The 26860-nt window shown below is 37.2% G+C and overlaps 1 protein-coding gene and 1 pseudogene across 1 annotated transcript in view; both read right to left on the reverse strand.

Annotated features, from left to right (window-relative positions):
• Window positions 1–26860, reverse strand: part of RALGAPA2 (Ral GTPase activating protein catalytic subunit alpha 2) — a 313050-nt gene that overhangs the window by 110854 nt on the left and 175336 nt on the right. Inside the window, exons 29-35 of the mRNA XM_069495868.1 lie at window positions 26545–26613; window positions 26130–26267; window positions 22540–22723; window positions 15291–16062; window positions 14374–14445; window positions 5080–5203; window positions 3297–3452 (exon numbers count right to left, since the gene is read on the reverse strand). Coding sequence (XP_069351969.1) covers window positions 3297–3452; window positions 5080–5203; window positions 14374–14445; window positions 15291–16062; window positions 22540–22723; window positions 26130–26267; window positions 26545–26613 — 1515 coding nt within the window. The remainder of the gene's footprint in view (window positions 1–3296; window positions 3453–5079; window positions 5204–14373; window positions 14446–15290; window positions 16063–22539; window positions 22724–26129; window positions 26268–26544; window positions 26614–26860) is intronic.
• Window positions 18484–19182, reverse strand: LOC138401112 (F-box/WD repeat-containing protein 2 pseudogene; annotated as a pseudogene).

Here is a 26860-nt window from a genome sequence, read left to right on the forward strand (position 1 = left end):
CTACCAAATCTACTCTTTCCTTCATGAAACATTTCCCTGGAGCATGCAATGCTATTTGATATCATTTTACCCATGGTAGAACTTCTTTCAAAATTGGAGTTAATCCTCTCAAACCCTGCTGCTACTTTATCGCCTAAGTTTATGGAATATTCTAAATCCTTTATTGTCATTTCAACAATGTTCAAAACATCTTCACCAGGAATAGATTCCATCTCAAGAAACCACTTTCTTTGCTCATCTGAGTTAAGAAGCAACGCCCTATCCATCCAAGTTTTATCATGACATTGCAGCAATTCAATCACATTTTCAGGCTCTACTTCTAATTTTAGTTCTCTTGCTATTTCCACCACATCTGCAGTTACTTCCTCAAATGAAGTCTTGAATCCTTCAAAGTCATCCATGAGGGTAGGAATCAACCTCTTCCAAATTCCTGTTAATGTTGATATTTTGACCTCTTCCCATGAATCACACACATTCTTAATGGCATCTGGAATAGTAAATCCTTTCCAGAAGGTTTTCAATGTACTCTGCCCAGATCCATCAGAGTAATTATTATCTATGGCAGCTATAGCCTTATGAAACATTGTTCTTAAATAACGAAACTTGAAAATAGAAATTACTCCTTGATCTGTGGGCTGCAGAATGGATGTTGTGTTAGCAGGCATGAAAACAACATTCATCTCCTTGTACATCTCCATCAGAGCTCTTGGGTGACCAGGTACATTGTCAATGAGCAGTAATATTTTGAAAGGATCTCTTTTTCTGAGTGGTAGGTCTTAACGGTGGGCTTAAAATCTTTAGTAAACCATGCTATAAACAGATGTGCTGTTATCTAGGCTCTGTTGTTCCATTTATAGAGCACAGGCGGGTCAATTTAGCACCATTCTTAAAGGCCCTAGGATTTTCAAAATGGTAAATGAGCACTGGCTTCAACTTAAAGTTACCAGCTGCATTAGCCCTTAACAAGAGAGTCAGCCTGTCCTTTGACACTTTGAAAGCAGACATTGATTCTCTCTAGTTATGAAAGTCCTAGATGCCATCTTCTTCCAACAGAAGGTTGTTTTGTCTACATTGAAAATCTGTTGTGTAGTGTAGTTACCTTCATTAATGATCTTAGCTAGATCTTCTGGATAACTTGCTACAGCTTCTACATCAGCATTTGCTGTTTCAGCTTGTACTTTTATGTTATGGAAATGGCTTCTTTCCTTAAATCTTATGAACCAACTCCTGTTGTTTCAAACTTTTCTTCTGCAGCTTCCTCACCTCTCCCTCTCTCAGCCTTCATAGAATTGAAGAGAGTTAGCGCCTTGCTCTGGATTAGGTTTTGGCTTAAGAGAATGTTGTGGTTGGTTTGATCTTCAGTCTAGACTGCTTAAACTTTCCCCTAACAGCAATAAGGCTGTTTTGTTTTCTTATCATTCATGTGTCTACTGGAGTAGCACTTTTAATTTCCTTCCAGAACTTTTCCTTTGCATTACAACTTTGCTATTTGATGCAACAGGCCTGGCTTTCAGCTTATCTCAGCTTTCAACATGCCTGCCTCACTAAGCTTAATCATTTCTAGCTTTTGATCTAAAGTGAGAGATGTGCCATGCTTCCTTTTACTTGAACACTTTGGGGCCATTGTAGGCTTATTAGTTGGCCTAATTTCAATATTGTTTTGCCTCAGGGAATCAGGAAGCCCAAGGAGAGGGAAAGAGATGAGGAATGGCCAGGGTGGAGCAGTCAGAACACATATAACACTTATTGATTAAGTTCACCATCTTAGATGAGTGTAGTTTGTGGTGCCCCCAAACAATTATAACAGTAACATCAAAGATCACTGATCGCAGATCACTATAACAAATATAATAAAGAAAAAGTCTGAAACATTGCAAGAACGACCAAAATGTGACAGAGACACAAAGTGAGCACCTGCTGTTTAGAAAAAATGGCACCAAAGACTTGCTTGATGCAGGGTTGCCAGAAACCTTCAATTTGTAAAAAAAAAATGCACTATCTGCGAAGAGTAAAGTGAAGTGCAATAAAACAAGGTATGTCATCGATACATAATTCAGATGCCTGTGGCTGCAGTGATGAAAAGTAAAACTGCAGAAACAAGAAATGAGGCCGGTGCAGTGAGGCTCTGAGGCCCTTCAGCCAATATAAATCATCTGGCTAACAGGGCAGCAGAAGAAAGAATCAATTAGACCAGTGGGCAATGATGAGGGCTAATGGTCAGAGATATCTTACCAGGCACCGTGCTAAGCAATTTTACAGGAATTATCTCATTTACTTCACTTAACTATCCTGTGGCATAAGCTGTATTTTAAATCCCATTTAATAGATGGAAAACTGGGGCACAGGCTGGTGAAATAACTGAATACACACTTCAGCCCAGCTGCGCCTATCTTCAGGGCCCGGCTATAACCACTACATTAGACTCCCCATCCACCACCTTTAGTCAGCATCTGACCCAGTTGTCCTTGGTCCCTTGCATCTGTGTGGTAGGAAGAGAGTGGGTGTGAGGCTGGGATTCTAGCTCACCACCTGCCAGCAGGCCAGGTGAGTGCAAATTCCAGTTGCTCTGAGACTCTCTTCTCACCTGGAAACTCACAGAAGTGGATCCGATTATGAGGCTTCTTTCCCAGACTAAATTCCTCCTCTACTAAGGTGCTCCTCACTTCTAACACAGGGTCATCTGAGGTGAACAGGGCAGGTGGGAAAGTACAGGGCCATGTTCCCCTGGGGGGGCTTTCCTCAGGCACGGATGAGGTTGCCCTTGAGTTCTAGGGAAAACTGACTGCAGGGCAAGCTGAAGGAGAGTGAAAGCTAAGCGGCAACACTGCGACTGCTGGCCAGCAGCCCACCTGCACTTGCCACTGACGGACGCTGCCAAATCGCCCCACAGCAAGCCTGAGAGCGGCCTGCTTTGCAGAGCCCCACTGTACAGGGTCATTACATCTCGTGACCTTTGACAACCTGTGAGGTCAAAAATGTTATTTTCTGTCAGGTAATATCCATGTGAGGGAAGATCCAAAAGCAAAAACATTTAAGACCCTTTCTTTCCCCGCACCTTAATCTCAGGATTTAAGACTCAAATGATTGATTCCTTCTCACGTATTTCTTTCCCTCGTTTGTGCCAAGCTGGATATTTTAGGTTAACCACAACTGTAGCCTGAGGAAGAGCGACACAGACGTTGAGTCCAGAGGAAATCTGTCTCACTGAGTTCTATGCCCTGGTCTTTGTCCAGTCCTAGGAGAGCCTCACCTACAAGCCACAGCCACTAAGAATGGGCCCCAAGGAGGCCCCTTACCTTTTTGGTGAGTGAATCATCTGAGTCTGATGGCATCCGAGTAGAAACGTGGAAAATCACTTCCACGGTCGAGGTAGCGTAGTAAGGGGCCGTCTGCCCAGTGCTGCCATTGCGCTGAAGGCCACCCATGAACCCACAGTGGGTTGAGAGGTCCACCTAGCAGAGATCACAGAGGAAAGGGTGAGGTTCAAACATGAGCTGTTCTTATTTACTAAGCCAGAATGTGGATTTTTAAAAAACTGTTTTCATTTTTTATATCTTTCTTTCTGATTACAAACAAATATAATACAAAGTTGGAGAAAATTAAAATATTAAAGAAATAAAGAACATTAAAAATGAAAGTGCTCCATAATCCTACCAACTGAAAAAAAAAAACCAACAAAATTTTGGTATGTATTTCTCTTTTTTCCCTCCTATACATACGTGTGTGTGTGTGTGTGTGTATGTATTGATATATCTGTGGTGTTTTCTGCTTTCTCAAACCATAAGGAGCACTCAAAGGAGTGTTTCTCTAAGACGTTGCGTTAAGGGGTACAGATACTAAACAATTTAGCAGCCATTGCTAAACCGCCTGTCAAAGGGCTATTCTACTTTTACCATTGCCAAAAGTCTATGAGTCATAATTCCTTTTAAAGTTATGGCATAAGTGTTCACTTCCTAGTCAGTGACTCAATCCAAATTTTTTTTTTTACCTGTCATAAACTAATATTCTTTCAGTAAAGTATTCTTAACATACATGAAAGAAAAAAATAGAAGAATTTCTTCTGTGCCAAATACAATCAACATGTACTCTGAATTAATGTCTTTTCTTAAAATGCTAGTAAAGTATGATTTAAAAATATATTAGTTAAACAATCAATATATTCTAAGACAAATTAGGAATAACTTTATTAGTGAAAACAATGATTTACTGGAAGTGCAGTATATCATTTAACTCTTATCATCATCATAACTCTTTTAGACTAAAACCTACTTGACTTTTTAGAAAGTATAGTCACAACCTTGATGCACTCTTACCCTGTCCCATTTCTATGTCAGTTTCTTGCTAGCACTAAATCTCAAAGGCACCCAAAGAGTTCCCCACAGCACAGATAACTGAGAAACTCAAACAAAAGTAATAACAAGTAAGAAAATTATTTTAGATATGTTGATTTTCATTTTAACTACTCTGAATTCTTTCAGATCCTAGGGATAAATTTTCTTTTACATATATGTTCCTGGGAGACAGGTGTATGTGCATGTGTGTGTATAAATGTATATATGTCTATATGTCAAAGTTTCATTTAATAAAGAAAAAAAATAAACTTTTTCAATATTGATCATCCTGGGATCTTAGGGAAACAGGCTGATAGCTAAACCATCATGGCCACCACATTCTATTTTTGTTGCAACTTTTACTTCATCCAACTCTTTTTTCATCTTTTCACCCATGAAGTCATTCATTTCTTCTTCAATTTTCATATGGTGGCCAAAGCCATTGCTTCTCTGCCCACACCTGTCTTCTCTTACTACAAACTACCTATGGCTGGATAAGCCCATCTGACTATTCAGTTCCGATAAGCAAATAAAAATATTAAGAGGAAAGTTAAGAGGAAACAAAAGTTCATGGATAAAGTACTGAAAAATAACTAATAGAAGATGTCAAATTCAATTAAGTTCTTCAATTCCAGATCTCTATTCATGCTATATTTGTACATAAAACATATATAAAAACTTATACAATGGCTAGTTTGGACACTTCCTACTGTTAGTCAGTAAGCACCTGCTGAATGGAATTCATTACCTCCCATCCAAGTCCAGCAACGAAATCTTCATATGCTTGGCTTCCTCTTTCATTGGAGAGGATTGAACACTTGTCTTCTTGACCTTCCGCAATATAAAACACTGCGATTTTGTGTGTCTCACGGCTGCAAATTTTTAATTTAAAGGAGTTAGAAGTTTTATGCATAAAATTTTATTTTACCACTACCACCAGTTCTTACTACTGAGCTTACATTTACTGAGAACTTACTAGGGGTCAGTTACTGTTTTAAGATGATTTGATACATGATCTCATTTACTCTTTGAAACTGCTCTAATAAGATGAATATTATTACCATCACCTCCCTTGTAAAAGTGGTTGAAAAGAGGCACAGAAAATTAAACTAAATGCACACACAGCAAGCAGGAGACTGGGAATTGTAACAGGGCAGTCTGCCTCCTGAGACCACACCCTCTGACATAAGATATACTGAACAGCATATTAGAGCACACCATTTGGCAAGTTCTGTTTCTGGTAAAGAATGTATTTTATAGCATGTCAGTCAAATAGGTATCAGTTGTAACTAGGTCTTTGTGACTGCCCACATTTCACTTTCTACACTTTGAAGTAAGGCTAGTGGGTGGTTCCTTGGTTAGAACTGTAAGATATGATGACAAGACTTTATAAGAAACAGAAACTTCTTCTAAGGAGAACACACTTAGGTATTTTCTTCATGAATGGATGTACCAACCCTGTCCTCTGACTATTCTGAGAGCGCCTGGTAGGGTGGACAGCTATCTAGGGAAACTTCTTTTGGCCATATAAACCCTTCATCTGTTTGCTCCATGATAGAGTTTGGGTACACTGTTAAATCAAGCAAACAAGAGGTGCACTTCGAGGAAAGAAGTCCTGCATTTTTCCCTTTTGTACATCTAGTGTATTCCTTCGCACATAGTAGGTGTTCAGTCATATCTCTGTTAAACTGCCCAGAGATACGATACTATATTTGAATGCATTAATAATACATTTCTATAAATTATACCCTAGAGTAAATGGACAAAATAGCTGAACTTAAGCAATTTGGTGACAGTTTAGAGATGAAAACACTGTTCTTATTAATGCAGAGCTTTAATCAAGAATTACTCATTTCAGAGCCCAATCATCCAAGAGTTTTATTACAGTCTTTATTTTTTTAAAGTTTGGATTACCACTTCCAGAGCAGTTCTACCCTTCTCCTTTTTTTTTCTTTTTGCATTACGTTCTGAAAAATCTCATATGAGAAACTATCAAGTGCTTAAACAATACAGAAATGTTTGTAATGTCTAATTGTTTAATATCTCAACATTGCAATCTGATTAGACATCCATATTGGTGGAGCTGGGCTCCATATTTTAATTCTCTAATATATTCTTCTGTATGAGTTATTTCTCTACTTAAGTAGAAATAATTGACCCTCAACTAAAAAGTTATCTATATAACTGGAAAAGGAGTGGTCTCTCCTTCTGTTTGTTTAGATAGCTTATTCATTTCACCCTGTAGTTTACATGTAATAACATACTTGGAAGAAGAATTAGAAAATACTGTAAAAAAAATAAAGGAATAAAAATCAGTTGTAATTTCAACATATAAGCAAATATTATAACATAGCTGTTAGCATTTAAGGATGCATTTTTATACACAAATGAGAGAAGCTACTAAATTCTGTTTTGCAACTGACTTTTTCACTTAAAATATTTGTGAATACTTTTTATTGTGGTAAAATATACATATCATAAAATTCACTATTTCAACCATTTTTGATTATAAATACTTCTATACCATATGCTTCTACAACAAAGTTATTAATGGTTGTAGAACATTCCATTATGTTAATACAGCATATCCCAAATCCTCATGTAGCTTGCTTTCATTTTTAAAGATATTTTCACATTACCTAAAGACAATCTTTAATCTTTTTAATATTTTCATAATCTCTTTTCACATATTAAAAATAATTTAATATATCTTTAAAATAAATTCATAGAAAAATAATTTCTTGGTCATTGACCATTTTTAAGGTTTTTGATACATAGTGTCCTGCTGCCACCAGAAGGTTGTACATTCTGAACACCCCAGTCAGAACTGGTAAGAAGAAAGGATGTTTATGGTGATGGATCTGAGGGGGCCAATGCTCTAGTAGAGACCTCGTGCTCTCAGACAGGCAGAAATTTGTCCTCATGCTATAGGGAGCCCTGAAACTGCCACACCATTGACTGACCTGAGCAACAGGCAGGAAACACCAGCTCCCTAGAATCTGACTAGCCTACTCCAAGAGCTGTAAAAATTTCAGGGCTTGGATAATAATAGAAATCATAACTGTCTCTTTCAACAAAAGGAGAAGCATAGTTACTCAATTTCTATCTGCAGCTCTTTCTACATATTTAAAAGTCCTCAGCATTTAATTTTTCTTTGTTCTATAGACTTCACAAACATAAAAACAATCTCAGGTTTATCTGAAATGTTTCTGTTTATTCTCCTTAAAGTCTAAGCTTTTTCCATTGCAGCTGCTCACAGGTCCTTGAGTCCTCATTAACTCAAAGTGGGAGCACAAGAGAGCTAAGCCGGAATGACGGAATGACCCACGGGGTGTGAGGAAAGATGACCTTTACTTGTAAACATTCATCAAATTTCACATCCTCCAAAATGTTAGCACCGCAGAGAGCCTGCTGGGATGCAGAAGCTATATCTGGCCTTATTAGAGCCAGGCTTTTGAAATGGTAATTAGCAACATCAACAGCACTTCACATCTATAAGAAGCACAACCAATGCATGAAGGAGCAGGTAATTCAGGAACACACATACATAAAATCAACAATTTCCCCTTCCTTACTACAATGCATTTTTCTTTCTGATTAGGAATAGACCAGAATTGCTCAGGTTCCTTGTGCTGTCACATTAAAGAGCCAAACAAAAAGGAAAACATGATTGTAACATCCACCTCATCACGCGGTGCCAAGAAAGCATTTATATTTAAAAGGAGAACCCACTGTGATTTGTATGCGTGTTGATCACAGTACTTACATCTTTGCTAATTTTACAGTATATAGACCATAGCTGCAAGATAGTCTCTACTTTTCTAAAAAACATGTTAAGAAGGAACTATACATCCACAGCACTGAGATAAACTGGTATCGGAAATAAACAGAAATGTCCTAACTGAAAGTTGAGAGACAAGAATGTTTTTACCTGCTACCTGATCAATATGAAAGAGTCCCAGACTTATTTCTAGTTTCTTCAGAAAGAACCTTGAAAATATCCTTCACCATAAAATAAGTTGATACCCTTTTGATGTCAAGAGGACACTAAATCCAGGAGTTGGGGTTTTAAGTAAAGGTTAATTAACAGGCAGAAGACTGGATTCAAATTCATATTTTACTGCACCAGTGCCCACGGGGGACTAATTCAATTGTATCTCAAGTAACTAAAGCATATTAACACTCAAATTGGCCACAATTACAAGATATCAATGTATTCTTGAAAGCTAAGAAGCATGGAATAGTTTAGCATATGCTTGAAAAGCTGAGTTTGGAACCCAAATGCTGCTTTTTTAATATTGAACAGGAGGGTAAGGGAAGTGAATCCTGAGTTCTTCAAAGAAATATCTCACAGAATTTCCACAGAGAACTAGGTCTCTGTTCCTCTAGAGAAGAGGAATCACAAAAATAATCAGGAAACGGGATCCAATGAAAGGCAATGTGAGAAATAGTGGCTGCAGATTTTTCACCTCTAATGAGTTTTTTTGAGACAGTGTCTTGCTCTGTCACCGGGGCTAGAGTGTAATGGTGGCATCTTAGCTCACTGCAACCTCAAACTCCTGTGCTCAAGCAATTCTCCTGCCTCCGCTTCTCAAGTAGCTGGGACTATAGGTGTGCACCACCACGCCCACCTACTTTTTCTATCTTTTGTAGAGATGGGGTCTCGCTCTTGCTCAGGTTGGTCTCGAACTCCTAGCCTCAAGCCCTCAAGCAACCCTCCTGCTAGGATTACCAGCATGAGCCACTGCGTCTGGCCCTCTAATGAGTTTTTAAAAATTATCTAAACTCAAATCTTCTACTCTAAGTTTCACTTGATGAATCAGGAAATAAAGACATTTAAAATGGCAATGGAGCTGTGGGCTTCTGAGAGAGGATGGTTCCTTTTCCCAGGTATAACTACAAGTGAACATTTCAATGCTGTATATTTCTTTTTTACAAATCCTGTATGTTTTTGAAACTAAAATATTTATCACTCTTCAGAGAATAGTAAGGTCATCTAGAAGAAAAGGCCCTCATATCTCCGTTTGCAGAGGGAACCAGGTTCAGAACAGCCATGCTGGCACACTCCCAAGACTCGGAAAACGTACACGAAATAGTTCAGGCCTCAATATGTGTGTAGCTATAAGATGCTATAAGAGGTCCTGGGTGACTAGGGAGACAGGTGGGAAGGTAGAAAAGTGAAGAAGAGAAAAGAAAAAAAAAAAATAAGAAAGAAAAGGAAAGAAAACCTTTACCCCTCTGATTCCCATACAGTGGTCAATACAAATCAATCCATCTTGCTACTAGATGCCTCTAGACGGACACAGAGCTATGAGCAAGTTTAATATGATTTTACCTGTCCAGTCCTTAGTGCCATTACAAGACGATCTTTTTAAAAAATCATCTTCCAAGTATTTAAAAGAAAATTCCAACTGGAATTTACCAGTTGTCAGGTATATATCCAGTTCAAGAATTCAAACCACCAAAGAAGAATCACAGTTATAAAGGCGGTATGCAAACAATAGTGACAAAAACCAACAGTTTGCTTAAAAATAAAATTTAAGCATGTGTGACCTTGAGTTTTAATCAAAACTCTAAAATAAACAACAAAGATAAGTTCACTATAAATGTGTGGATTTATTTCTGGGTTATTTATTTTGTTCCATTGCTCTATGTGTTTGTTTTTATGCTAGTACCCATGATGTTTTGGTTACTATAGCTCTGCAGTATAATTTGAAGTCAGGTAATGTGATTCCTCCAATTTTGTTCTTTTTTGCTCAGTATGGCTTTGGCTATTCTGGGTCTTTTGTGGTTCCATATAAATTTTAGTATTATTTTTTCTATTTCTGTGAAGAATGTCATTGGTATTTTCATGGGAATTGCACTGAATCTACAAACTGCTTTCAGTAATATGGATATTTTTATAATATTGATTCTTCTAATGCACTAGCATGGAATATCTTTCCTTTTTTGTGTGTGCTCTTCAACTTCTTTTATTAATGTTTTATAGTTTTCATTACAGAGATCTTTCACTACTTTGGTTAAGCTTATTCCTAGGTATTTTATTTTATTTGTAGCTATAGTAAATGGGATTACTTTCTTGGTTTCTTTTTCAGATTGTTTACTATTGGCACATAGAAATGCTACCGATTTTTGCATGTAGATTTTGTATCCTGCAACTTTACTAAATTATTTAAATCAGTTCTATTTTTTTTTTCCTGTGGAGTCTTCAGGTTTCTTTAAATATAAGATCACATCATCTACAAACTGGAATAATTTGACTTCTTCCTTTCCAGTTTGGATGCCATTTATTTCTTTCTCTTGTCTGATTGCTCTACTGAGAACTTTCAGTACTATATTGAATAACAGTGGTGAGAGTGGGCATCCTTGTCTTGTTCGAGATCTTAGAGGAAAGGCTTTCAGTTTTTCCCCATTCAATATGATACTAGCCATGAGTCTGTCATATATGGCTTTTATTGTGCTGAGGTGTTTCTTCTATACCCAGTTTTTTGAGAGTTTTTATCATGACGGGATGTTGAATTGATGCCTTTTCAGCATCAGTTGAAATGATCACATGGTTTTTGTCCTTCGGTCTGTTGATACGATGTATCACACTGACTAATTTGAGTATGCTGAACAATCCTTGCATCCCTGGGATGAATCCCACTTAGTCGTGACGAATAATCTTTTTAATGTATTGTTAGATTCAGTTTGCTAGTATTTTATTGAGGATTTTTGCATCTATGTTCATCAGCGATTTTGTGCTATAGTTTTCTTTTTTTGTTGTGTCTTTGTCTGGTTTTGGAATTTGGGTGATATAGGGTTCGAATACTTTTGGGAGTATTCCCTCCTCTTTGATTTGTTGGGATAGTTTAAGTAGGCTTGGTATTAGTTTTTCTTTGAATACTTGTGAAGTATTGGGTTGTGGGCTTTTCTTTGATGGGAGGCTTCTTATTACTGCTTCTATCTCATTACTTGTTATTGGTTTATTCAGGTTTTGAATTTCTTTCTGGTTCAATCTTGGTAGGTTGTATATGTCTAGGAATTTACTCATTTCTTCTAGGTTTTCCAATTTATTGACATAGTTGCTCATAGTAGTCTCTAATGATCCTTTGAATTTCTGCAGTATCAGTGGTAATGTCTCCTTTTTCATTTCTGATTTTTCTATTTGATTTATTTGGGTTCTCTTTCTTTCTTTCTTTTTTTTTTTTTTAGTTAGTCTGGCTAAAAGATGTGTCAATTTTGTTTATCTTTTCAAAAAAACCAACTTTTCATTTCGTTGATCTTTTGTGTTTTTTGGTTTCAATCTCATTTAATTCTACTCTGATCTTTATTATTTTTTTTGTTCTACTAATTCGGGGTTTGGTTTGCTCTTATTTTTTCTAGTTCTTTGAGATAAATCCACACATCTATAGTGAATTTATCTTTGACAAAGTTGCCAAGGACATACAGTGGGGAAAGGGCAGTCTCTTCAATAAATGGTGCTGGGAAAATGGATATTTGCATGCAGAACAATGAAATTAGACCCTTATCTCTCACCATATACCAAAATCAAATCAAAATGGATTAAAGACTTAAATATAACACCTGAAACTATGAAACTACCAAAATAAAACATTGGGAAACACTGCAGAACATTGGTCTGGGCAGGGACTTCTTTAATAACATACCCAAAGCACAGGCAACCAAAGAAAGATTGGACAAATAGGATCACATTAAGCTAAAAAGATTCTGCACAGCAAAGAAAACAATCAACAAAATGAAGAGACAACACACGGAATGGGAGAAAATACTTGAAAACTATCCATCTGACAAGGGATTAATAACTGGAATATATAAGGAACTCCAACAACTCAATAGGAAAAAAATCAAATAATCCAATTAAAAATCAGCAAAGGATCTGAATAGACATTTCTCAAAAGAAGACATACAAGTGACCAACAGGTACATGAAAAATGTCCATTAGTCATCATAGAAATGTAAATCAAAACTACAACAAGATATCATTTCACTCAAGTTAAAATGGCTTTTATCAAAAAAAAAAAAAAAACAGTCAATAATGAAAGCTGGCAAGAATGTGGAGAAAGGGGAACCCTTGTACACTGTTGGTGGGAATGTAAACTAGTGCAACTCCTATGGAGAACAGTATGGAGGTTCGTCAAAAAAATAAAAATAGAACTATAATATGACCCAGCAATCCCACTGCTAGGTATATATCCAAAAGAAGGGAATTCAGTATATTGAAAAAAGATATCTGCACTCCCATGTTTACTGCAGCAGTATTCACAACAGCCAAGGTTTGGAATTAAGTGCTGGTCAATGGATGAATGAATAAAGAAACTGTGGTACAGATACACAGTGGAATATTACATAGCCAAAAAAAATGAACTCCTGCCATTTGTGACAACATGGGTAGAACTGGAAAACAGTAAGTGAAATAAGCCAAGCACAGAAAGACAAACCTCACATGTTCTCACTCATACGTGGAAGCTAACTATTAAAAACCATTGATCTCATGGAGACAGAGAGTAGAGTGATGGTTATTAGAGGCTGGGAAAGGTAGTAGGGAGGGAGGGGTAAAGTGGGGATGGTTAATGGGTATAAAAATAGAGTAGACAGAATGAATGACATTTGACAGCACCACAAAGTGACTATCATCAACAATAAGTTATGGTATACTTTAAAATAACTAAAACAGTGAAATTGGAATGTTCTTATCACAAAGAAATGATAAATGCCTGAGATGATGGATACCCCAATTGCACTGATTTGTTTAATTCACTTTGTATACCTATTTCAAAATATCATGTGTACACTATAAATACATACAACTATTATGTACCCATAATAACTAAAAGTAAAAAATTTTTAAAAATAAAATAAAATACACAACAAAAACCATAACAAAGCCACCTAAATACATACAATGGTGAAAGTATTTGCTCAGCAGGTCATAACTCATCACTATAAGCGCCAAGCAGGAGAACCTTATGCCTTAAAAGGGAAGCATGATGGTGGATGAATGAATGAATGATCGAATGAATGAAATAAAGAGCTCTAGTAATTTCCCAAATGCCACAAAAGGACTTGTCAAGATAAAGCAGGACTCTGTTATTTCCTTTCTTCCTCCTTGCTTCCTCAGCCAGCAACTGAACTACCCTCTAAAAGCACATAGCTCAAAATATATTTAAAAATTTAGGAGTTAATAAGCAATAAGAAAAATGTTATGAATAAAATATAGCATGAAGAGTTGAAAGTAAACTTGAGGAAAACAATCTGAATTTTTTATTTAATAGCTGATGGAATATTAGGATGTACCTAAGGATAAGAAAGGTAATAAAAGGGGAACAAAGTTGTTTTTTTAAAAAAAGATTTAAAAAAAAATCTAAAGATTAAGAAAGAAATTTATTCCTTTTCCAGACATTTGAGCACTTGTTATGTACCAAGTACTATACTTATTTTTGACTTACATGGTTTTGGAAGCATAGTTTTACCCAAATCAAAACCTTTTCACTGCTGTGAAATGCTTTTGAGATTATATAGAAAAGGGGTACATCTGAGAATTTGATTAGCTTTGGAGAATAAAGCTTATTAATGAAGTTAATTATCACAACACACTGGTTTTAAGCCTTCCATCATTAAAAAGCCAAGACTATAGAATGCCAGTGCCTTGGTGCATAGCATGGACTATGAAGTCAGACTCACTGGGCTTCAAATAATACGGTATGAGCAACCACAGGCTGTTTAACCTATGCAAACCTCTGTTTCCTCATTGAAAAAAGGTGGTTGCAGAGAGCAAATGAAAACAAATGTCCACTGGCTGCCACACAGAAAGACACTCAATCAAAAGCACAGATTAGGGGGGAGCACTAACCTCTTTTTAGCAGCAAACATGAAAGTTTATTCCTCAAGGGTAAAAATAACAAAGGTATGGCATGTGCAGATGTCATCAGATTCTAGGTTATAGAACTACCCTCGGATGTCTCTGTAGGTATGTTCATTCCTGCAGCCACATGTGTTAGCTAAACGTACCCAAAGACAAACAGGATATACTTTTACATACCACTGACGGGAATCCAGATGTTTTAGCTCTCTCAATAATTTTGAATTTTTCTTCAACAGATGAAAATTCTTCCTATAAAGATAAACAGATGGAAGAAAATTATGATCACAGATCAATTTTTCTGCTTTTCAATCAATCAATCAATAAACCTGCCTATCACCCATCCATCTACCACCTCACTCACAAAAGATTTCTGATAGAAACCTACAGAATGAACTCCATCCTCCTTAAGACGTGTAAAGGCATAAAAATTCCACCACATCCCATGATTATCCGGAGATACCGATGGCCCTGCAGCTTTGAGTGTGTGACTTGTGTGCACGTGCCTGTGTTTCTGTTTTCATTGTCAGCTTTGCTGTGAATCTCTTTTTCCCACTTCTATCCTTAAAAACTCCACTCCATTATCAGCATCCAGCTCAAATCCACCTTCTTCCATAAAGTCTTTTCCATTGTCCTGCACTTGCCATAGGATTTAGTTGTTGCTCTTTAACTCATTTGTCATTCTATCCTTTATCAGAGTTGTAACAAGTCTACTTCTCTCATCAGACCAAAGGTTAGACTGTGGCTTAGTCACCTTTGTAGTACATCTGCTTTTTGCATGAAGGCAGAAATAATAATGGACAGAACAGTAATTAAACACACACACATACAGACACACACACACACACACACACACACACAGAAAATGCTTGATACGCTTTAAAATATCCAACAGATGTTTGCAATTCAATCTGTATACCAGTACAGCACAATTAGTTTCATTTCTAGCTTAAATTTGGCAGCAGAAAATAAGGTGTAAATGTTGAAATAGAGAAAATTCTACATTTGTTTTCTTTTTCCCCAACTGCAAATTGATTAAGAGAAAAATCACATGAAAATGATGATAAAATAATTGAAGGACTAGTGTGGATTGTTACCTTCTGTCCCAAGAATTCATTCCCAAGTCATCAAGCAACAACCTGCAGAAATAAAAGGGTCCTTGGGGCTCCACTGGTGAGGGCTGCCCTTGGCTGGTGACTTTCATTGAAGAATCAGAGTTACATCTCTGGACATACTCATCTTCCTGAGCACTTTGGCGCAAAATGACCTCAATGATTTCCTTCTCTTGGTCACAGTTCATCCCACGTGGGGGTGGGGAAGGCTCATTTAGATTTAGCTGTGATGGTAAAAGGCATTCAGGACTTGTGTGGCCAATGTTTTCAAGTAATTTGTCAAGGACATCATCTCCCTCCTCAATTTGAGAAAAATCTTTCTGAGCTCCAACTGTGTGATTATGCCAGCCCGAAATCAGAAATGAAAGATTTCTTCCACTGGGTGCTAAGCAGCCTTCCAAAGGTCCATATAAAACCTTACCATCCCAAGAATACTTCCCTGAGATATCCCTCACGATCACTCTCACATCGGAGAGGGCGCCCACTGGTGATCCGCCTGCTGGTCCTTCCGTGGGCGTCTGAAGGTAGGAGATAAGGGTGCTATCATTAAAGACAAACAGCTGCAGGTTTGGGCTCCTGAACACCTCGGAGGACAGCTCAGAGCCTTCCACGTGGGCATTATCATGGTTCTCGCTGACAAGGCTGTGCAGCATGGCAGGGCCCCCGCTGAGGGGGTAGTGCCCCAGGTGGTTCACCAGGTGGGCCATTACCATTCGGGCAGTCAGAGGGATCAACTCCAGACTTCTTCTCTTCTTCTCTGTAAACAGCAGTCAAGAAACATAAAGAGGCAGTAGTGAATAAAGATTAAAACTGAACCCCACCAGATTTTAGTCTGTACTTAGAACATCTGATTTTTTAAGTCTGAGAATTTTTTCACCCTATTTTCTTTTTTGACACTAATTCTATTTGAATTTAAAAGCACAATTTAAATAGATTGCTGAAAGAATCAATTTCCATGAAGACTTCATTCTGAAAGGGGCGTTTAAAAATCTGTAGATACAGCTATAAACAAAAGAGAAATATCTCTGTCCTTAAAGAGTTGACAGTTCAGAGAGCACTGGTGAGGACAAAAACTGTAGTCAGAGGGGTGGCTGGGGGCTTGGGGAGTGGACCAGATAGGTCACCTTGCTCCCCTCAGTAGCGTAAAGGTAGACCTGATTTAAAAGAAAAAATGGATCAGGCTTGTGACTGTTTAAATATATTTGAAGCAATTTGTTTAGTAATCATTGTGATAATTTATGTTTTGTTGTTAGGACATTTTAAATATTTAAGAGAATCTGACATACTAATAATTCATGGAAATACTTAGAAAGCTTTAACTAAATTTGTAGTTGATAATTAAATGCCCAAGAGAAAATGATTTGTAAAATTTTTAAGACTTAAAATGTATAGGAAGACTTTGACAAGAGTATGTATAAAATGGGCCTTGTAAAATGAGGTATAAGGAAGAGGCAGATAAACTAATTCTGTAAGTATGTATTGAAATGACTTACTTCAGCTTGAGAATAGTTAGGAAAGTTTTAATCTGCTAAATTTATAAAAACATGCATTAATGTAAGAGCAAGTGAAAAACCTTTTAATTTTAACAAAAAATTACTAAATATTTAAATAAACTAAAATTTATAATTTGAACTTAAAGCTTTAGGAATACTTGGTTCTAATTCACAACATGAAAAACCAAATACTAATTAAATGTAAATAACTGTAAGTATGCTTTCTCATGCTAAACACCCTCCCTAGACATGAAAAATCCTAACAACTTACTTACAACACACCAATTTTATGATGTATATATCCTAGAAAGAAACAAGCAAATCCCAGAATCTAACAAATTCTGTGTAATGACTGAGGAGAGTAAGATTATCCTGAGTTTTCTTGGATTTCTTAATTTTTTCTTTTGAATGAATAAGAAATCATCTACATTCACTAATGCAAAATAAAATTTCATATCAAAAAACTCATTTTGTAGAAGCAGGTCATCTACATCTATCTGTCTCTGAAATTAAGTTCTTCTTCCCCAACCTCAGTAGAAGCATGTATGATTTCCACACAACTAAGAAATCTAATGCCCAAATTTATTTATTTATTTATTTATTTTTGGACTATCACACTCAGTTTAATATATAAGTTCCACACTAAATCATGCACCTTCAAATATTAACTTCTAAAACAAATAAATGAATGGTAGCAGATACCAAAGGCTGAAGAAGAAGGTATAGGAAGGTAAACAAAAAACATTTGCTTTTATCAGTAAAACAGCTAGGTTTACTTCAAAGAATTACTGAGTACCAGGTACAGCACAAAGAACTCATGATGTAAGGGTGGACAAGACAGGCAGGACCGCTGTCCTTATGGAGCTTAGAGTCTGGTGGGGAAGTGAGATTACCATACTTACTTGAACAGTGAGTGGTATGACAGTAATAGAGGTTACTGGGAAACCTAAACGAGAGGGGCCCAACCTGTTTAGGGAGTCCCGGAAGCTGCTCGTAAATGTAATGCTTAACAGCATAGGTTGTGACTCTCAGAGTCTAACGCAGTGGGTAAACAGGGAAAGGAAGAAGGGAGCTGCTGCACAAGAGGGTGGGAAATAGCTCAATACAGTTTCTACACAAAACTCCAAAATAAAATGCAACAGCAGGAGAAGCTCAAGTCTCAAGGCTGTATTCAAACGACCAGTTTTCTGCAAAATAAGGCTGCTATACATTTATTAGGAAACAGTCAGGTACCTGTTTCTTTCACCTTATCTCTAAATAGTAGCTTGTTTTAATCAATTGTCAGCCAAGCTCCAAGTGGATATAATCTGTGTAGACCACACAATCTGGGAACCATCATTAATCCAAAGGATTTTCAGCCCTAATTCTACAAATAAAGTGGACTGAATTTACATGTAGAAGACTTACTCAATTTGTAGATATGGAGTCTGATAAAAGCAAAGGGGACTGACTACTCACCAGGATATAAATGAGATAGGAGAGAAGGAAAACTACCTCTCTCAGCATAAGGGTACATGGAAGAGTTTTAAAATGGGCCAAGAAGAAGCAAAATTTGGGAAAACATTCCAAATAAGAATAACGGAAATAAGTGCAGTGACTGTTAAAGAGGAAATAAAGACAGGTTAAATTAAAAAAAAAAAAAAAAAAGGTTTCCTATTCTTGACTCTTGGCTTTAAGGGATGAGGCTAATTGTAAAAACCCTTAGAAAAGGACAACCCCACGTGCCCCCGGAAGTGCTAGGTTCTGGCTCCAGAACTCCATTCCCAGAAGGTCATGGTGTCGTCAAAGGAGCCTGTCACACCCTTCTGTTCACCAAACTTCGCCACTGCACAAGTGTGAGTCTGGGTGCCATAAACACACTGTCCTGTGCTCACACCCCACAGCTTTGCAGACAAGTCATCTGACTCTGTACAGAGAAGTCCATCTCTGTAGCAAAGTGCATACACTCTGGCACTGTGTCCAATTAGTGATGAGGTCTCAAAGGCTTCATGGTCCTCCAGGGCTTCATTCTCAAAACAGCTTTCAAATAAACCTCCTTCCAGTGCGAAGCATCCCGAACAGAATCATCTATCTGTCAGTCCAATTTTTCACAAGCAGTCTGCCACACCTCTGAAACAGGCACTTATCACCTTACTCCGCTGCTTAGAGATGAGGCAACATGTGACTACAGTCTGAGGATTGAGCCATTTTAACAAATGAAAACCGAGCTCCAGGGGAAGGAGTCTGAGGAAGTCCCGCTTGAGGAGAGTCTCCAGGTTACTGGAGAGATGCTGGGCTGGACTGCCCCATGCAGACTGATCAGGTGACACAGACTTCCATTTTTCTGCAAGTCCGTCACAAAAAGAAATGTTATCAAGCCAGATCTTAACATCCTTTCTCTCCATAAGGTTACGGAAAAATTTACCTGAGCAAGTGCCCGAGGCTCAAGCTGACTAGGTGCGCTAGGGTCACCAGAGCATCACGGCAGCTGGTTCCGCTCTGCAGCCACAGCACCTGGACCTACAGCCACCACTCCCTGTCCACAGCCTCACCTTAATGCCCAAGCTAAGACATGTTAATGCCCCAAACAGCAAATGTGAAGCCAGCAGGGATTTCATGAGTTCATAACGTAAAACACTTCATAGTGATGACAAGGCAGAGCAGGCTGTAAAACTCTAACGATAAAGGTCCAATTTGATAAAGGCCCAAGGCATAAAATAACAATTAGAAAATCAACTTTCTTCTTCTACTCACATGGGCTGTGATTTCAACTTGAGGTGAATTCAAATGTGTACTTTGTGAACACATTTGAATTCTATAATGGGAAATTAACCTGGAGTCACACTAATCCAATCATAAACCATGACATACCCAATAAAAACCCCAAATATCTCTGGCACTGAAAAGTAAGGAAAAAGAATGTTTGTAAAATAATGATCTTCGCTGGTAGACTTCAGCTAAATCGACTTCCTGTAGGTTCCTTGAAAAATAAAGAGAAATTCTGGACTCCATTAATGAAAAAACAAAGTTCATGACTTCCATAAGCTATTAAAAAATATTAATAGATTCCAAATATCTTTATTTTATTTCTCTAAATTTACAGATGAAATATAAGAGCAGTAAAGGTTATCCTTTAACTTTGCTTTGTAAAAGCTCCTCCCCTCCCTCTTTTACGTGGTGAGGTACTAGTGAGGAGAAATCTGGGCACACGTGCTGCCATTTGTGGCTTTTCTTTGAGCCGGGTCAGCAGCTCCCTCAGCTGTAGGTAGGTGAATGTGTGTCTTGCTTGCAACTTTACTTGAAAGTAGTAATGATATCAAATAGTAGGTAATGATATATGACAGAATCATTGAAAATAATACATTAAAATATAATATCATTTATCAGAAACATTATCTGACTAGAAATAGTTTTGTTATGAATGATAAATTATGACATTTAGTGGAAAAAAAAAAACCCTCAAATATGAGTACACTTTGTTTAACCTAAAATACCTAAGCTATCACCTTTATTTTCCCTCTTCCCTCTCTATAGGATGCACCTACTTAGCAACAGTGTCTGTGCGTGCCAATATACCTTTAAGCTTCTTCCTTATTTACTTAGTTAACATTTTAGTGAATTTTAAAAACTCCTTTGTCACAGAAGTTTGAGCGATTATTTTTAGTATTTTAGAACTATATTGAGGTCCAGAGTGGTTTTCTGGAGAACAAATATTGAAGTCAAAGAGTGCTGTACATCAAAAGAAAAATAATATCAAAATTTAAATGTGCATTTTTAGGTTTTTCCTTTTTCAATAACCTATTTATCTTCTGCTGTTTTCAAGTGACAAGTCATAACAAATGGTGAACCTGTTTTAGAAACAGCCATGTGGGATGAGTATAAATTAATGACTTTAGGAAAAAGTAAGTTAATTTTCTTCTAAGATTTAGACTTATAAGACTTAGGGACTTCTGGTAGTAAATAACAAAAGAAATAAACCAAGAGTTATTTTGATTACTTAATAAAAATATGGTTTGAATTTATAATTGTGGAAAAAAAGATATTGCAGTTAATAGACTGAGGAATTCCAGAAAAAACAATTAAGTGATTAAATAGAGAGCAACTCAAAAAGACAATATGAAAACGTACCATGTACCATCCACTACCAACACAACTCAAAACAAGAGTCTTTAGTCTACTCTACGGCAAAATCTCAGAGTAAATAATGTATTTCAGGAACTTGGTCATTAAATCCTAGGTTCAAATTCCATCTCCATTATTTCTGACTTGTACGCCCCTGGGAAAATACCTTAACCTCAGTTTGCTCATCCACCAAATGCAGCTAAAATCAGTACTGTCAGATTTCAAGCCCTTGCTGCTGACTGGCACTCCGATTCCTGTCTTTTTCAGTCTCATCTCACCTTCCCCTTCATCTCAGCCTAAACATACTCCAGACTCTGCAGTCCTGCAAGCACACCCCGCTCTGTGCCCTCACACCACTGCCTGCTGTATCCTTCCCCCCTCCACCAAAAGCCAAAGTCTGTCTCAGGGCTCTAAGTGGTCACTGCACAGGCTACCTGCTCATGCTACCTGGATAGACCAACCACTCTGCCGAAAGTGCTCTGGCAAAACCTACCACCAAACACCTAGTTGGGAAATAAAACAGCTCCTGTTTGTTCTCACCTTCCCTGAAGCAATTAGCACTGCTGATCTTCCTCAGCTCCTTTACCTGCTTTTTTCCTTGGCTTCCTAGAAATGGCTCTTTTTGGTCATTTTTCTACTTCCCTGACTTTTCTTTCCCGGTGACATTACCTCATTTCTTTTTCCTTAAGGATGTTTTTATCTCCAAAGTTCCATTCTTAGGCCTAGGTTTCTAACTTGTAAAATTAGAAAATTTTCATGGAAGATCTAATACACCCATATTTTTTTTTTTTTACTTTTAATTTTGAGACAACTGAAGATTCACATGCAGTAAAAAAGAATATAGAGAGATCTCAAATACCCTTCATCTCAATGGTAATATCTTGCATATACCTATAGCATAATATTGCAATCAGGAAACTGACATTGATACAATCCATTTATATTATTCAGTATTCACCAGTTTTACATGCCTGCATTTGTGTGTATGTGTTTGGTTCTATGCAATTGTATCACATGTATAGATTACACACCTATATTCTGACTCATATTCCAAGGCTCTTATCATTTTGGGGAGAGGGGTGGTTAAGGAGGAAATGTAGCAGCCCCCAAGTCCTGACATCCCCCGTGCCCTAAAATGGACTCTCTGCTACGAGAAGAGCAATCCTAAAGTGGCGGCAAGTAAATTCCCATCTCTCCTCATGATCTTCTTCTACCCTGGAACACTCTACAAGCTCCTTTCAAAGCCTGCCCATCCTGCTAAATCTGCCTTAAGTCTTTCTCCATGGGAAGCCCCCATAGTGCTACTGGTCTGCAGATGAGTCTTTCTGAATTGATTCTGTCTCTCCCATTAGATGTAAAGCTCCTTAAGGATAGAAAAATGAGCCTTTTTGTGAGTTCCATGGGTCTGAGAAATACAGGTCCTCAATAATATTAACACAAAAACCATTTGAGTAACAAAGATAGAAAACGAGAGGAAGAGAGGAGAAAAACAGAAGCAATGAGACAGATTTTGCCATCACAGAGGACCCTCAGAACCAGGATTTCAACTTCAACAACTAGATTTTTAAAAGATAACACAAGCATGCATGGACAAAAGGCTACAATCTTTCCTAGATATTCATATTTGGAAGAATACTCACCCTCTTCAACAGTCAGCAGGTTACTCAGTTCTGCTGATGAATGATACTGGACTGGCTCAGAACTCTTCACATTTGCCAGTGGTAGGAAGGGGTCGTAATCGGTGGATGACAAGTCAGCCAGCGTGAGGGTGTAGTGACTCTGTTGGGTGTACGTGCTGGAGCCACAAACACAGCAGTGTAGAACCTGTAAAAACAGAAGGGAGTGTGCACTATGGATGCTACTCACCTCCTATCTCCTGATAATCTGTCAAACTATCACAGCACTTAGGAGCTAGGACTCCTGCTTGGGAAGACTTGAAAATATCAAATTCTTTCCATTCTTAAATATCTTCTTGCTATTAGTAAGTTCATTTGGCTCCTTTCACATCAATGCCAATAAATATATTCTCAAGGCAAAAGGAAAGCAAAAGTTAACAAGTGCTTACTTCAACATTCTGTGTGACTGCATGTATCTAATTCCTCCCCTAGTCCACCAACGGTGACACAAGTAGAAGAAACTAAAGAGTAGCAGTGGGATAAGCCACCTGTGGTTGGTGGCAGAATGAGCACAACCAGCAGAGCCCATTAGTGTACTTCACGACTGGTCATTAGTTTAAATCTGGTAACTTGACCCCATGAATTATAAGGGCTAACTTAATACAATTTTTAAAGTATTCTTGATTTTTGCAAGATTAGATTCCTAAAAGTTCACTGATTGTCTACAAATTGCAGTTGGTTGAAGTTCTATCTACTCTTTTGAGCTTTTGTGCACATACATGCTATGCAAAGGCAAATCATCTTGAATAGCCCAAAATGTATAAATGAGATAATTGTAATAAATTTTACTTTTTAATCATAAATTCAAAACTGATTTTTATAAAAATCAAGGTAACTAAAGAAACATCTATGAGTTAAATATATTTATATAAACTAAATTCAATTTTAGATGACCAGCTTTGGTTTGCTCACATGGCCGGAGAGCTTGTGATCAGGTACTCTTTCTTTTTTTTTTTTTTTTTTTTTTTTTTTTTTGAGACAGAGTCTCACTCTGTTGCCCAGGCTAGAGTGAGTGCCGTGGCATCAGCCTAGCTCACAGCAACCTCAAACTCCTGAGCTCAAGGGATCCTCCTGTCTCAGCCTCCCGAGTAGCTGGGACTACAGGCATGCACCACCATGCCCGGCTAATTTTTTCTGTATATATATTTTTAGCTGTCCATAATTTCTTTCTATTTTTAGTAGAGATGGGGTCTTGCTCTTGCATCAGGCTGGTCTCGAACTCCTGAGCTCAAACGATCCGCCCACCTCGGCCTCCCAGAGTGCTAGGATTACAGGCATGAGCCACCACGCCCGGCCAGGTACTCTTTCTATATAGCTGAAAAGTACCAAGGATTGTAGTCGGCAGGGGCGGCCACTGAATATGTCCTCTTCCAAACAAAAAATCAGTATAGGAAAATCTTTATGGTGACTCTCTTATTAATGTAAAAATTGAGCTTCTGTCATTGAGAGAACTAATTTCTATTAGTCAAAATGCACTAAATATAAGAAATACAAATTAAAACCACAAGACAGCACTAACTGTTAGCAAGAATGCAGAGCAGTTGAAATTCTCAGACACTGTTGGTGACAGTGCAAATCAGCACAACCACTTGGAAAATTATTTGGTGTTCGCTATTAAGGTAGAACACATGTATTTCGGCAACTCCACTTCTAGGTATACACCCAACAGAAATGCATACATATGTACACCTCGCTCCCCCAAAAAAGTATTTGAATGTTTACAGACCTTTTTTTATGGTTCAAAACTCTAAACAGGTTTGGGTAAAAAGTCTATCAACAGTAAAATGGATAAATAAGTTGTGGTTTATTTTCACTATATAATACTATATAGCAAGAGCGAAAAATCTACAACTACGGACAACAGTATGAAAAAAATGACTCAAAAATAATGTTGAATGAAAGATGTCAGACACAAGAGGACATACTGTATGATTCTATTTATATAAAGTTAAAAAATGGGCAAAACTAATCTCTGCTGTTAGGCAGGACAGTGGTCACTCTGGGGCATGCATGTGAACTTAGGGGCTAGGAGGAGGCACAGTGGGGGTTTCTGGGATGCTAGGAATGTTCTGTTCCAGGATCTGGGCTCTGATTTTACAGGTGTGCTTATCCACTTTGTAAAAATTCATTAAGCTCTCTCCTATAGATTGATTCAGTTTTCTGGAAGCATGTTATCGGTCAATGAAAAGTATACTTTAAAAATACAATAAACAGTTGTTCAATAAATTTATGAATCATGTTTACTATGAGGTGACTTTTATATTGGTAAAGCAATTTTAAGAGAAATCTTTTAAGAAAATAAATGAGTCAGAAAAGAGATGAATATAAATGATTGGCTAATTTAGTTGGCCCAAGCCAAGCCTCATACAGGTTTATAAGCAATGAAGATAACAGAAGTACCTAATTAATCCTAATATAGTTAGTAGAATTTTTGGCCATTGAAGAAACCGTTTATTAATAAAAATACATAAATAATTTTTAGTAGAATTTCAACCATGGTTAAGTGGTTTGTAAAAAAATTAAATATATTTTATAATAAGGCAACAAAGCAATCAGTTTATGACTTGGAGTCTTTTTTTTAATTAAGGGTTTGTTACTAAAAAAGCCCAATTTTTCCCAATAATAGTAATTATTCAATAGACATGTAACTTATAAACAAACAAAGGTTGAGAGACTGTTTAGAATATTATAAATAGTCTAGAGTAAATGCCACACCTAGTCATACGTTGGGGGGGTGGAGGTATTGAAAAAAGAATATTTTCAATAATATTATAAAAATGATAAGGCTGATTACTTTGATGTGACATATTTCCTTACTTTATGTCTTAAGATTTTTTAAGGCAAAGAGATTACTGGGACCATTATACCTCTTTCTTCCTTTGATAAACAGATTTTGTCAAACTAATGCCATATAGAAATATACACCTAGATAGAAGAAATAAGACCTGGTGTTCAATACATCAGTAGGGTGACTACAGTTAACACTAGTTGTACATTTCAAAATAGCTAGAGGAGAATAATTCAAACATTCCTACCATCAAGAAAAGATAAATATTTAAGGTGACAGGTATCCCAATTATCCTTATTTGATTATATATGACTATATCAAATTATCACATGTACCCTGAAAATGTGGACATCTAATATGTATCAATAAAATAAATTAATAATTAATTTAAAGAGAATCTGGCCACGGGGTGGGGAGAAGAGAAAAACTAATGCTGTAGATATTCCTATAATATAAACAGTTCTTTCTTAAATGAAGTAGACTATGTTCCATGAAAATTGGGGGATTCTGACCAAATTGCAGTTGTTTAAACATTAATGATGATAGTCATGTAAAAATGCATGCATCTTTAACTTAGTAACCACTGCTTCTCTACAATTACCTCTGTTCTGCTTTTCAATCCTCATTAATTTTTTTTTAAATGTTTAACACCACCATAAATCCTTTCAAAAGGGCAATGATAAATAAGTAAATGCATAAAACATTTTGGTAGTTCTCTGACACATAAATCCACACTCCATGCCCCGAGACCCAGGTGGAGGCTCACCCTGTAGATATAATCCAGCAAGGGTGCTCTGGATGAGTGCTGCTCCTCCAGGACCACTGTGGACACCGGGTGGAGAAGGGTGTTCACCGGCAATGCCATGCACCAGTCCAAGAGGCAGAGGAGCAAGGACACAATGAACTGCAAGAAAAATATGCCAAGTAACTTGCACTTTAAACCTCACTACCTGTAATAATAAATAAGAGAATTGTCCCTGCATACAGTAATTATTCAATGGACACGCAAATGCTAGGTAGGTAGGTAGGTAGGTAAGTAAATAAATAAAGTGTTTTCACAGGAAAGACTTGTTAAGGCCAATATAGAAGGATATTTATAAAGGATATCATTACTTGTAATATTATTATCTATCTTACATTAAAAAAAAATCTAGGGAAAACTTAGCTAATCTGCCACTTACCTTCTTGTCTGTTTCCACTGAGGAGTACTCTGCACTTGGTAAAAGAAAAGCAATTGTGGCCACGAGGATCTGTATGAAAAATAAATCATCAATCAAACAGACCGTAGTAATAATTTTGGAAGCCTATGTTAGGAGTCCCGAGATGACCTTGCATCTAAACCCAGCTTGGTGCCAACTCACTAGAGGACAGTGACGAAAAGCCTGGTTTCTACTCTACTAGTGGGGAAATTCGGGGGCCCCAGATAAAGGAATATTTCTCTCTGTAGTCACATAATTTCTACCATCAGTCTCCATATTTTTCACAGTGAAGTCAAAA

Source organism: Eulemur rufifrons, chromosome 20, assembly GCF_041146395.1.
Source record: "Eulemur rufifrons isolate Redbay chromosome 20, OSU_ERuf_1, whole genome shotgun sequence".
NCBI classification, from domain to species: domain Eukaryota; kingdom Metazoa; phylum Chordata; class Mammalia; order Primates; family Lemuridae; genus Eulemur; species Eulemur rufifrons.